The sequence below is a fragment of the Brachyhypopomus gauderio genome, chromosome 6, assembly GCF_052324685.1.
Source record: "Brachyhypopomus gauderio isolate BG-103 chromosome 6, BGAUD_0.2, whole genome shotgun sequence".
Classification (NCBI taxonomy): Eukaryota; Metazoa; Chordata; class Actinopteri; order Gymnotiformes; family Hypopomidae; genus Brachyhypopomus; species Brachyhypopomus gauderio.
The window spans coordinates 2,281,244-2,295,415 of record NC_135216.1 but is presented as its reverse complement, the minus strand read 5'-3'; the positions used below and the strand labels follow the sequence as shown (position 1 = coordinate 2,295,415).

Below are 14,172 nucleotides of genomic sequence, written 5' to 3'. Positions count from 1 at the left end.
TTATACTTAAGCAGTTACTGTCCTTTTCATACAATGTCACCACCAACTTTTTTTCTGCTTCTTGCTTAATCTCCCATCTGTGGCTGAATAAATGAATAAATACAACCCATCACTTCAAAATCCTGTGAGAAAATGTAAGATGAAGAGCACTGGAGTGAAGATTACACTTTAACACACATGGAGAGGTCATCCTCTATCCTGACTGGAATCATTCATGAGTCACACACTGATATTTAGACTGTAGTCCTGACTCTAAAGCAGCTTATCAACGATATCCAGATATTTTACTGGGGTCATTTGTAAGACTGCAAACAGAACCACCCTGCTGTGTAACACCACTGAGATGATGCTGTTGTGCCATTTGGTCTCATCTCATTTTGCATAATGAGAGGGCAACGTTATGGGACCCACATCTGCCTACGTATCATTAGTGCTGAGGGTGTCAAAAATACCAAAAAAACCCCACTATCAACTCACTTTTCGCTTCACGTCTGATGCCACGCTGAAGAGAAGAGAAATGTAGAAACCCAACTCGATCATATAGTACCAGTACTGAGAGGGCAGCAGAGCCTGAGAGATAAACAGAAAGAGAGAAAATTAATTAATTGATTTTCATTAATAATCTCTAGCTCGACTTAGCAATTAAAACCATTGTTGCTTTTTGAAAAAAAAATTTTCTATATGAAAATCAGTTCCACTTCGGGAGGTTGGCCCATCTCTTGCAGTGAAAGAACAGCATCATAGCATGATTGTAGTATAACTCTTTATATTATTCATCTTCTTGTAAAACATATTCAAAAACAAGTGCAGATAATGGTTGCCAACAATAACAAAACAACCTGACTAAGTCTGTAAGAATAAGCATTTTGTGTTTTGGCTTTTTCAAAAAAAGTGCTAAATGCACCAGCAAGTGCAACACAGAGTGAACCAATGAAGCAAGCCTGTGTCAACATCAACAGAGTTCTAGCACAGAGCAGCAGCACATCTTGCCTTGTACGCCTGTGTTGGAGCAGGCTTGTCTATCAGCTCCAGGGCTCTGGAGTAATAAACGCACACAGTGATGTAAACATACCAGTGTTGGAAAACCCTTCCACATCTCTTTCATGTTGTAAAGCCATGGTTTCTGTATGGTTACACACACACACACACACACACACACACAAAACCACACACACACAAAACCACACACACACACACACACATATATATACACACACACACACAACCACACACACACACAACCACACACACACACAACCACACACAACCACACACACACACACAACCACACACACACACACAACCACACACAACCACACACACACACACAAGAATGATTGTTTCATGCTTGCATAAATGTTTAACAATGGTGTATACAATCTTTGCTTCCTGGTCAAACATGGGGAGTACTCACATCCGCGAGGGCGGCCAGGCCCGCCAGGAAAGAGAGGAGATAGAAGGTAAACCTCCAGCTGTAAGAGAACACACAGCCAGTTCAGCATGGGCAGAGCTCCTGGAACAGCCCGCAAGGCTTCTGTACTGACAATGGAGCTACCCACAACGTTTCCATTTTAACATTTGGAAATAGTTTCTGGGAAGATTAAACTAAGTCCAGCTAATGTTTAAGGCAGAAATCAAACTAAATTAGAAGAATTGACATCTGAAACATCTGCTAAAATTAAATGTACTACCATTTGAATAATATATTTTATTAGATGTTATTCTATTAGAACTACTGCAAGACCTTTTAAGGTCTATATATACACTACTCACTAAAAGGGTTATTTGGCGTTAGGGTGAAATTTCAGGATGAACCTAAAAAGTACTCAAATCTTCACAGGTGAACTTAATTTGACCTGCTCTAAACTTTTGAATGCACATGCCAAAATCTTGCTGTTCTTCAACAAGGAGCTTAATGGCAAAATTCAGGTGTTTGCTCTATGAATCGACCAATAAATGTCCTGGTTCAATTAGAATTGCTATTTACACAGTCCGCCTCATCATGCTGTTCACATTTTGACATCATGATCAACACATTTGATCAACAGTACTTCACTATTCTGAGGCTTCACACAGGATGTTCTCAGATGGAAGTGACCACTGAGCTTAGAGGGTCTCAGAGTGTCATCAGCAGGTTGCAACAGCGATACAGAAGTGGACATTCTTTGGCCACATCCCACACTGATGACCGCTTCATTGTGAACAGTGCCCTGCAGAACTGGATGATGAATGCCACACAACTCCAGGCACATTAAAGGGATGTAAGAGGCACCCAAGTGTCATGTGAGATAATATGAAACCGTTTACATCAGAGTGGTCTGCATCATTAGGTAATGGATGCTGGAGACGGGGGAAGTGGAGTGACCTGTACATTCTCCAGACCTGAATCCCTGAAAACCATGTAGACCAGGGGTGCCCACAAGTTTTCAGCTTGCGAGCTACTTATAAGATGACCAAGTCAGAAAGATCTACCGGGGGGTTGTGGGTTGTGAGGTGGCGAATGAAATTTGTTGAGTGGGGGGGGATTTGCGTGTGTCAAACCCTAGACATCAGATTGGCTACCATGAATGTCAATCAAAATACAACCATCAGTGCAGATGGGCGATTCATCTACTACTTTTTAATGTCACGCGATCTACGCACATTCCTTTGCGATCGACCGACACTTCCTTCGGGATCGACCGGTCGATCGCGATCGACGTAATGAGCACCCCTGATGTAGACGCTCATAACTCTGTAACCCAGAACCTCAATGACCTCAATGGTCCGTCAAGAGAGGCATCTGTGTCTTGACGCCCCATTGGTGTGTGTGTGTGTGTGTGTGTGTGCTGGGGCGTTGGTCTGTGTGTGTGTGTGTGCTGGCGCGTTGGTCTGTGTGTATGTGTGTGTGTGTGTGCTGGCGCGTTGGTCTGTGTGTGTGTGTGTGCTGGCGCGTTGGTCTGTGTGTGTGTGTGTGTGTGTGTGTGTGTGTGTGTGTGTGCTGGTGCGTTGGTCTGTGTGTGTGTGTGCTGGCGCGTTGGGGTGTGTGTGTGTGTGCTGGCGCGTTGGGGTGTGTGTGTGTGTGTGTGTGTGTGTGTGTGTGTGTGTGTGTGTGTGCTGCCGCGTTGGTCTGTGTGTACCTCGCCTCTTTGAACTTCTTGATCTGGTTGGGTCGTTCCTGGTTCCGCCGTCTCCGGAACCATCTCTGAATATGCTGCTCTGAATGGCCAGTTTGTTTACATAAACTCTCCACAGCACTCTACAAAATTACCACAGAAACAGGAGACAGAGTGAGGGAGAAACAGAGAGTGAGAGTGAGGGAGAAACAGAGAGTGAGAGTGAGGGAGAAACAGAGAGTGAGAGAGTGAACGAGAGGGAGTAACCAGTGTTCCAAATGCTGTACAGGGCTTTTACCACTATAGTCACACCCATAATGTTGTACAGGGCTTTTACCACTATAGTCACACCCATAATTTTGTACTGGGCTTTTACCACTATAGTCACACCCATAATGCAGGACATTTTTGTTTTCATTAAATATGAGCAAGATGTGAGATGCTTAGATGACATGAACAAGGTAAAGTTCAGGGAACATGACTGCAGGAGCTATATGATGGAGTCTGAATGCTGGACTGTACCTGTGCTGGCTGTTTACTCGTGGTGCAGAAATACGCCTCTAGTGTGGGCTCGGGTGAGGCCTGCACCCGCACCCTCTCCCTCACGCCCAGCGCCGAGGCCAGCCAGAGGGCCACAGACCTAACACGGCAGGTCACCAAATCACTGTGAGGGTTAAACCGCCCGCTCACCCACTCACGGAGCAATACATTAACTCAACATGTTAAATAACCCACAGTATCATTAAAGTGACCAGTTTGTGTGTGCGTGTGTGTGTGTGTACATATCTTCAGACCTCTCAAAGATCTGTCGTATGATGAGGAAGGTGAGCGCGATGGGCAAGGTCACCCAAAGGTCAAAGCCTTTGGCGTAGGTGTGTCCGTCCCGGTCCTGCAGGTCAGCCCAGCCAAGGCCCACTGGGAACCACAGCCTCTCATCCCAGAACCAGTCACTCAGTAGGGCCAGCATCCCACTCCAGAGGTGGAGAACACTGGTCAATGCAGGATGGAGAGGTTGTCTTAAAACAAGGAGAACAAGTCCTGGGTCATTACTTATTACGTGTGGTGCATACTGCCATAACACAAGGCTTAGCACAAGACTCTTCAAGCACTTCAACTGCAGATGTTGTTTACCTCCTCAGAAGAGGCTCCAATATCATTAATTCAACAATAGATCTCACCGAGTGTGAGTTTCGCCATAGTAACAGAGATACCAAACTGCGCTATACTTTATCCTGGTGATTACAGCTTTGTTTCTGACAACTATGTATTCTTGCTTTTTTGAACATGCATTCCTGATTTTTGAGTTACAGAGACACACATCTATGTCTTTTCTGCTCTATGTCTGGGTTTCTATAAAATTAATGACCATGCGTGCTTCCTCAAATGTAGAAACAGAAAAAGAACCAAAAAGAGTTCTTTACATAAGACATCTTAAAACACACCACACACAATACACAGATCACAAGCACAGACAAGCTAAACTTTCCCCAACAAAGAATTGAGGAGTGGCAGATGGCTGCTCAACAAACTCCACCCATCAACAGCCACCAGCTCCACCTAATGCCTGATCTCTCAATAGAGCCATTCTGAGAAGTCACCATGACCTCATAGGCACCATGACTGGTTGGCAGGCCCTGAATGCCAGTACTGTCACCTGTAGACACTAGTACTGTTTGGAGCCCGCCAGAAAGAAAGAAAGAGAAACTGAGAAATAGTCCTTTTGTTATTATGTGCTAAAGCAGACACAGAATATAATTAAACTTTAGAAATGGGCCAGCAAGAGATTTCAGAACTGAGGAAGAGCAGCTAGATGAGCAGTAATGTAAAGAGCAGCTAGATGAGCAGTAATGTAAAGAGCAGCTAGATGAGCAGTAATGTAAAGAGCAGCTAGATGAGCAGTAATGTAAAGAGCAGCTAGATGAGCAGTAATGTAAAGAGCAGCTAGATGAGCAGTAATGTAAAGAGCAGCTAGATGAGCAGTAATGTAAAGAGCAGCTAGATGAGCAGTAATGTAAAGAGCAGCTAGATGAGCAGTAATGTAAAGAGCAGCTAGATGAGCAGTAATGTAAAGAGCAGCTAGATGAGCAGTAATGTAAAGAGCAGCTAGATGAGCAGTAATGTAAAGAGCAGCTAGATGAGCAGTAATGTAAAGCCAGACCCTAAATAAAAGCAGGGGGGGAAATGAAGGATCTGTAATCTGACTGCTACACTCCCAGACATGCAACATACCAGACATAATGAATTTATTTCCAGTAGACTGAGTCTGTCCCAGTTAATATTTCACACCAAGTTCATATGCCAGATGTAGATATATACATGTATTCATATGTTTACCATCACATAAGACTACACCACGTTCCAAATTATTATGCAAATTGGATTGAAGTGTCATAAAGAAATTTTTTTTTTTTTCAATTAAATGCATGGATGGTATTGTGTCTCAGGTCTCTATGGATCACCTGTGATAATTAGTTTGCCAGGTGAGTCTAATTAAAGGAAAACCACTTAAGAAGGATGTTCCACATTATTAAGCAGGCCACAGGTTTCAAGCAACATGGGAAAGATAAAGGATCTCTCTGCTGCCGAAAAAAGTGTCAAATGCCTTGCAATGCCTTGGACAAGGTATGAAAACATTGGATGTTTTAGGAAAACTTAAGCGTGATCACTGCACTGTGAAGAGATTTGTGGCTGATTCAGAGCACAGACGGGTTCATGCAGATAAAGACAGAATGAGGAAGGTTTCTGCCAGGCAAACTCAAATTTATTTATATAGCGCTTTTCACAACACACGTTGTCACAAAGCAGCTCTACAATCGTATGGGTCCAGATCCCTAATGAGCAAGCCAGAGGTGACAGAGGCAAGGAAAAACTCCCTATGATGGTGGGGATTAGGAAGAAACCTCGGGAGGACCAAAACTCAAAAGGGAACCCATCCTCCATTGGGCGGCCCATTAGCACAAGTCCGTGGTTGCACGGTGGTTTCAAAGTTCCACAGCAACAGTCAAGGCTCCTGTTCCCCGGCCAAGCAGCCTCAGTCCCCTCGGTGCAGGCGGTGAGTCTCAGGCGGGCCAGCATCAGTACGACCCCCCGTGGCAACGGCACATCCACTGACAAGCCAGACCATCCCCCAGGTGCCTGTATCCAATCGTCTTGGGTAGAGGCATGCAACAAGATGGACAATACAGACTGAGTGGACATCAATTTAAACCACCATTGATTTATATTAGCTGAAGGCTTGATTAAACAGGTGAGTCTTAAGTCTAGATTTATAGATTGGAACTGTGTCAGAATCTCAGATTGGAGCTGGAAGGCTATTCCATAACTGAGGGGCTTTAAAGGAGAAAGCTCTGCCTCCAGCTGTAGTTTTACTAATTTTTGGAACTAGGAGAAATCCGTCATCCAAGTTGGATTAAGAGAGCAGCTGCTGAAATGCCATTACAAACCATCAAACAGGTATGTGAAGCTGCTGGTGCGTCTGGAGTCCAGCGAAACTCAAGGTGTAGGATCCTTCAAAGGCTTGTGGTGCATAAACCTACTATTGGGCCCGCTAACCAGTGCTCACAAGCAGAAATGGTTGCAGTGCGCCCAGATATACATGAAGACTAATTTACAAACAGTCTTGTTTACTGATGAGTGTCGTGCAAGCCTGGATGGAGTAGTGGATGGTTGGTGGATGGAGTAGTGGATGATTGGTAGATGGAGTAGTGGATGGAGTAGTGGATGATTGGTAGATGGAGTAGTGGATGGAGTAGTGGATGGAGTAGTGGATGGTTGGTGGATGGAGTAGTGGATGGATGGTGGATGGAGTAGTGGATGGTTGGTGGATGGTTGGTGGATGGAGTAGTGGATGGTTGGTGGATGGAGTAGTGGATGGTTGGTGGATGGTTGGTGGATGGAGTAGTGGATGGAGTAGTGGATAGTTGGTGGATGGAGTAGTGGATGGTTGGTGGATGGAGTAGTGGATGGTTGGTGGATGGAGTAGTGGATGGAGTAGTGGATGGAGTAGTGGATGGAGTAGTGGATGGTTAGTGGATGGAGTAGTGGATGGAGTAGTGGATGGAGTAGTGGATGGTTGGTGGATGGGTAGTGGATGGAGTAGTGAATGGTTGGTGGATGGTTGGTGGATGGAGTAGTGGATGGTTGGTGGATGGAGTAGTGTATGATTGGTGGATGGAGTAGTGGATGGTTGGTGGATGGAGTAGTGGATGGTTGGTGGATGGAGTAGTGGATGGAGTAGTGGATGGTTGGTGGATGGAGTAGTGGATGGAGTAGTGGATGGAGTAGTGGATGGAGTAGTGGATGGATGGTGGATGGAGTAGTGCAGGTATCACCAAATGGCGGACCGCGGTCCGGATCCGGACCCGAACGCCGTCCTGTCCGGACCCAATCACATTCCTGATTAACTGGATACGGACCCAAATGCCAAAAAAAATTTAACGGGAGACTATATTTTAAACCGGAGAATTTATTTTCAGACGAGTGTTACGTTCACCACCCATTTGAGTGTTACGTTCGCCACCCCCCCCCCCCCCCCCCCCCCCCCCCCCCCCCGCTCAACAACTTTCGTTCGCCACCGCGGACCCGGACCTAAGGTCTGAGCTATCTGCCAAAAATGGACCGCGGAAAGATTTAATTGATTACCCCTGGAGTAGTGTATGGTTGGTGGATGGAGTAGTGTATGATTGGTGGATGGAGTAGTGGATGGTTGGTGGATGGAGTAGTGGATGGAGTAGTGGATGGTTGGTGGATGGAGTAGTGGATGGAGTAGTGGATGGAGTAGTGGATGGAGTAGTGGATGGTTGGTGGATGGGTAGTGGATGGAGTAGTGGATGGTTGGTGGATGGTTGGTGGATGGAGTAGTGGATGGTTGGTGGATGGAGTAGTGTATGATTGGTGGATGGAGTAGTGGATGGTTGGTGGATGGAGTAGTGGATGGAGTAGTGGATGGTTGGTGGATGGAGTAGTGGATTGTTGGTGGATGGAGTAGTGGATTGTTGGTGGATGGAGTATTGGATGGAGTAGTGGATGGTTGGTGGATGGAGTAGTGGATGGTTGGTGGATGGAGTAGTGGATGGAGTAGTGGATGGTTGGTGGATCGAGTAGTGGATGGTTGGTGGATGGCCACCATGTCCCAACAAGGCTGCAACATCAGCATGGAGGTGGTGGAGTCATGTTTTGGGGTGAAATGATGGGGAGAGAGCTGGTAGGCCCCTTTAGGGTCCCTGAAGGTGTGAAAATGACCTCTGCAAAGTATATCGTTTCTGACTGACCACTTTCTTCCATGGTACAAAAAGAAGAACCGTCCCTTCCAGAGCAAAATCATCTTCATGCATGACAATACACCATCTCATGCTGCAAAGAATACCTCTGTGTCATTGGCTGCTATGGGCATAAAAGGAGAGAAACTCATGTTGTTGCCACCATCTTCCCCTGACCTCAACCCTATAGAGAACCAAAAGGTCTATGAGGGTGGGAGGCAGTTCACACCAAAACAGCAGCTCTAGGAGGTTATTCTGACATCATGCAAAGAAATTCAAGTAGAAACTCTCCAAAAACTCACAAGTTCAATGGATGCAAGAATTGTGAAGGTGATATCAAACAAGGGTTCCTATCTTAACATGTAACTTGGCCTGTTAGGATATTTTTGATTGAAATAGCTTTCAATCAAATAGCTATTGAAATAGCTTTCAATAATTTATTTAAATTATTACAGGACTCCCAAAAAAGACAATTAAACAGCTTCAGCTGATTCAAAACGCAGCTGCCAGAGTTCTCACTAGGAGTAAAAGAAGGGAGCACATCACTCCCATCCTTAAATCCTTACACTGGATACCCGTATGTTACAGGATAGACTTTAAGGTAATATTACTGGTTTATAAATGTCTTAATGGTGCAGCACCAGTATATTTATTGGATGTGCTCCAACAATATGAGCCGAGCAGAACTCTCAGATCATTAGGAACTGGTCAGTTAGTGCAGCCTAAGGTAAAAACTAAACATGGAGAGGCGGCGTTTAGCTACTACGCTGCTCAGAAATGGAACCGGTTGTCAGAGAGCATTAGAAGAGCCCCAACACTAGATACCTTTAAATCCAGACTGAAAACCTTCATGTTTGAGCAGGCCTTCAGCTCAGTTTAATTACCTTTACTCTGTAACGGCACTTTTATCTTCATTAATTTAACTTACTTTAAATCTACTGTTTTAATCATGCTTCCTATTTTAGATTTTACTGTGTTTGTTTCTTTTTTTATGTTTAAGTCAAAACATTTTATTTTTACTGTTCTTATCTTTGCTCCCCCCTTTAGATCTTATTTACTTTTTATTATTTTATTTACTGTACTTTTTACATTCTATGTTATTTTATTGTATATTTTTCTTTATATATGTGATTAATTTCTTAAATCTATTGTTTTACATTTTTCTGTGTTTTCTTTTCATTTGTAAAGCACTTTGAATGACCGTTGTGTATGGTATGGTGTAAAGGTGCTATATAAATAAACTTGCCTTGCCTTGCCTTTTGATTTCAGTGAATGTGACCTCCTAATGCTGAAAATTCATATAAAATGTTTTGAAACTGCTGCGCATTTTGAGCTTTTTTTCTTATTTTTGAATAATATACTATTATCATTGGGAGGTTTGTTCAATAAAATTCAATTTATACTCTAACAGGTGATGACTTATTATACAGGCTCATTTGCGTCGACCATTTAGGAAAATCAGGGAAAAATATAATTTGCATAATAATTTGGAACGTAGTGAATAACTCAAGAGAACATACCTAGGGCTTAAGTAATCAAATCTCCCCTAAAGGAAAGCTCAGAAACTACTCCTAGGGTTTTCAACTAAAACCTTTGATCCATCCTGGAGTTTTTCTCCCGTGAAAATAAACAAATTATGCATACACTGTGCATTATTAATGTCATTAATGTCTGAAGTGGCCTCTTGCAGTTTGAGTTACAGTGCACCGAGGCACTGGCTAACTGACATGGTGACTGATTAACTGACATTTCCAGGCATGGACAGCAGGACTTTGAATCTGGTGCCGATGTAGGCTTTTGCCTGTGCAACAACCAGCTTGGCCAGGCTCTGGGCAACAGACACATTGGTTGATCCAGGTCTCATTCTTGTCTCTCACGTTAAAATTACGTAGTATGGAGAAGACGACTGAAGCAGCTTCAGGTTCATGGCTAGCTGCATGAAAGTATACTGCGCTAGTGTCAGAGTGATAAAGTGTTACTGAAATTTAAAAACTGTGCTGCTTCACACGCTGTGCAGCGTCTCATGGAGCCCACTGTTATCTCATCGAGCTATGATCACATGCTGATCTCTAATCATATCCTGTATTTCAAACGCAAACCGAAGCAAAATAATGTCAGTACTGGTTGGAAAGATTATGAGACCGCAGATCAACCAAAGGCAAAGATATCAGTGCACAAACCTGAGTGAAATATCAGTGTCACATGACACACACCTGAGTGAAACATCAGTGTCACATGACACACACCTGAGTGAAACATCAGTGTCACATGACACACACCTGAGTGAAACATCAGTGTCACATGACACACAACTGCAGCTAACGGTCATCACTCGCTCACTTTACTACTAATTCTTTACACTTTCATTTCCTAATCCTTGATCACAAGATACAATGTGTGGTATAATGCACTTCCTGTTTCCCAACTCCTCAGAAACATGGTCTTGGTTACCATGACATCACACCTTCTTCCAAAACACAAAAGGCTCCTCATGCAGGTGAGAGGATAGCATTGCTTATTTTAAAAGAAGGAAGTCAAAATAAAATGTCATTCTGCTGGAGTGTCTATATCAGGGGTACTCAACTGGAACGCAGTCCTGTCCGGACCCAATCTCATTCCTGATTAACTGGATACGGACCAAAAAAAAAACCGGAGCATTTATTTCAGGGCTATTGAAAAAACACGAGTGTTACGTTTGCCACCCCCGCCCAACAACTTACGTTCGCATTGCCCCCCCCCCCCCCCCCCCCCCGCTCAACAACTTATGTTCGCCACCCCCCGCCGCACCGGACCTCAGGTCACAGGTATCTGCCAAAATTGGACCGCGGACAAATTTAGTTGAGTACCCCTGGTCTATATTATACTAGGAGAGGTCAGTTCTTACTTTCTACTCAACTGCCACAATTTAGTGGTCTCCAAATGAGTTATGATGTCACAACAGTACTGAACCTACCATTTCCAACTTAAGAGGAAATCAATAACTGATCTACTCAGAAAGGCCAGTTCCAAGACAAAGATGATCACCTGGACCAAGCATCTTTGGCACCCAATACAAATAATATCCTAGGCTACAGTGTGAATATATTCCAACAGGATGCAATTTTGGAAAGACATGAGCTCCAAAATCAGTTGCTGTGACATGATGAAAGTCTGATGTGGACTATTTTGACCGAAACTGTTGGTTGGACTGTTCCAAAGTTTCCAATACAGTGAGAGAACATATGAAATTCAAGATCCTGAATTTCTGGAATTAGAATGTTACATGCAAACACCTGCAAGCCCTTCAGGATAAGGTGAGTTTGACAGGAGAAGGCTCTGTGTATTTATGAAGAATGCCTCATGCCAGATCTTGCCCAACCAGCTGTTCCAGTCCTGAAGATCCAATCCAATGCAGTACTACTTCAGTTGGTTCCTACAAGAGAAACTCTTTTATACACACTGGTAAATACACATTAGCTAACACTGATACAGCACTGACACAACTGCATCAAAAACACTTTAGGCAGAATACATGGTAACGAAAACTTAGTGACAAGTCACAACACTTATAATCTAGGAGATTATCAGGGCTCTAAACAAATCAGCATCTGCCTTCAACAAAACTGGTAAACAATGTTATAGGGCCCAGTGAGCATAATACGCTTTTACATTACACATATATATGTATATTTATTAACACTGATGTTAGAAAGCACAAAAATGTAATCAAATAACTTTATTTGGCAGTCAAGTGAAGAACAGTCCTGTCAGAATCCCCACATAAGCAGATTTAACAGGTAGATGATAATTTGAAAGAATAATAGTTTAATAATAATTCACTTACTGTATGAAACAAAATATCAGCTGTTGGATATTATTTGTTTGCTTTTGCTGTAGTGTATGTTTTACATCCTCAAAAATAGCTGAATATTGTAGCCATCAAATTTTAATATGATCACATAAAGCCTGCTTCTGACAGTTAATGGGCGTGATAAACATATGGTGTAAACTAGTATCCTGACTGTCAAAATAGACAACACTTTTACAATCTCTGAGGTGATTTAGAAATCTAATAACCAGAGCTGGCGTTGCAGGTTAGCCTTCCTCTGTCCCATGGTTAGACTCACAACGGTGGAGTCGTACACATATTTAGGATATTGGATGGTACGAGCTTGTAAATAGTCATGTGTCCAAAATCAATAATTTACCATTTGATTAATCATTAACAAAAGCAAAACACAACCACTCTGACATGTACTGCTAAGCCTGTAACCCACACTCCATAATGAATGACCCACAGAGAACTCTGTTTTTATCTGTGTATCCGAGTAAACTAGAGGACTTCTTTATCGGTTAATTAAAACTCCTCACTTAATCTGCACCACTGAAATTCACTAAGACTGTTAGCTATGTTTTACTATCCATGTTTCACCTTCCCAAAATGACAATGAAAACGATAAAAGCAGCAATAGTTCTGCACCTAGAACCCCAAACATTTTTGGATAACGTTAATAATCAAACTAAAGTTAACAGACATGCCAGTACAGCCCAGTAATCCTAGGAAAACGAGAACTTGTGCACTTGTGTCAGCGTGTCTCCTTTAAACAGGCCCTGGGAGCACTACGGATTATAAGTGACATATTAAAGCAGTTTTCAAGCTGTTTAAAGCGTTAACATAAATCATTGGTGTGAAAGACACGCAAAATGTGACAGTACAAACGTGCCGTTTACCCAAAACAACATTAACGCATTAGTGTACCAGCGCCATATAACGGGACTTACTTCCGGAGAAGGGAGTGAACTCCAACAAACGGGGTGGAAACGTGTGGAGAACAACTGGACAACTGGAGAACACCTGGAGAACAGTTGCGATGAACTGAACACTACTCCGAAAACGCTATTAAAGTGAATCCGAGTCTTCAAGGCGTCCGAGGAGAGAAAAACACCGGGATGTTTGTGGCTGGAGCTGCATCTCCTCCTCCTGTAGTTTGTTTGGTTTCATTCAGCAATGTTATTACTGCATTCCCTTCTGCTATAACAAAAATCAACGGGACAGGGTTTCTTTATTGTTTTCTAGTGTTAACATATGTTTTGTAGATTCGTTTTTCATAAGCATTTGTGATTTTTGCCGTGTTGAAGTCGATCAGAGCGCGAGCCTTCCTTTCTCCAGCCCTCTAGATGAAGGACCAGGACCTTCTCAACATGGGGGAGGGGTTTAAATGACGTTTCACGCATGCGCGATGTGAGTAAAGGTGTTGCGTCCTATCGGGAGCGCGCCGGGTGACCACGTAGGCCTATGCTACAGGAATACGTTACGTAGGCCTATTAGTAAACAACAGGTCTCAATCCTGACTGAGCTTCTGGAAAATGACTGTAATAGCATAAATATTTAAACTATGTATATTTAAGTGGAATACAAAGCATGTAAACGTTAATCCATGAACATATATATCACTTAGACTGGATACACCTTAGGGTTGTAAAGCAGGAACAGATCAAAGTGGCTGTGGTCACTTGGTTAAGGGAAACATTCTTAATCATTTTAAGGGAACAAAAATAAATTAACACTTATATGACCTTTTCTAATGACATAGTAATGGTACTGATAATGTCACCATCAATTCTTTAGTTTAAATATAAATTTTGCACATAAATATAAATTGTGCAATCATGTTAGGACAATAATGCAGAACCTGGTACTTAAACACACTTAAAGTACCAAGGTGACTATTCACATGTAGTCACCATTGTGACTCAGCAAACCTGTGCTTGTTTTTAATGGGTAGTGTTGTACATAGCAAACCCCATCATCAGGGTCCCTTATACTAGAGAGGCACGTT

The 14,172-nt window shown here is 43.0% G+C and overlaps 1 protein-coding gene across 2 annotated transcripts in view; it reads right to left on the bottom strand.

Annotated features, from left to right (window-relative positions):
• The window catches only part of cers2a (ceramide synthase 2a), a 21,547-nt gene extending 8,036 nt beyond the window's left edge, over positions 1-13,511 (bottom strand). For both annotated transcript variants that reach the window (XR_013131696.1, XM_077008120.1), the window contains exons 1-8: positions 13,115-13,511; positions 11,626-11,765; positions 3,890-4,111; positions 3,618-3,735; positions 3,120-3,238; positions 1,415-1,472; positions 1,073-1,123; positions 478-570 (exon numbers count right to left, since the gene is read on the bottom strand). Coding sequence is in view for 1 of the 2 variants with exons in the window: in XM_077008120.1 (XP_076864235.1) it covers positions 478-570; positions 1,073-1,123; positions 1,415-1,472; positions 3,120-3,238; positions 3,618-3,735; positions 3,890-4,062 (612 nt within the window). In the remaining variant the exon portion in view is untranslated. The remainder of the gene's footprint in view (positions 1-477; positions 571-1,072; positions 1,124-1,414; positions 1,473-3,119; positions 3,239-3,617; positions 3,736-3,889; positions 4,112-11,625; positions 11,766-13,114) is intronic.
• Between the last annotated feature and the right edge of the window lie 661 nt (positions 13,512-14,172).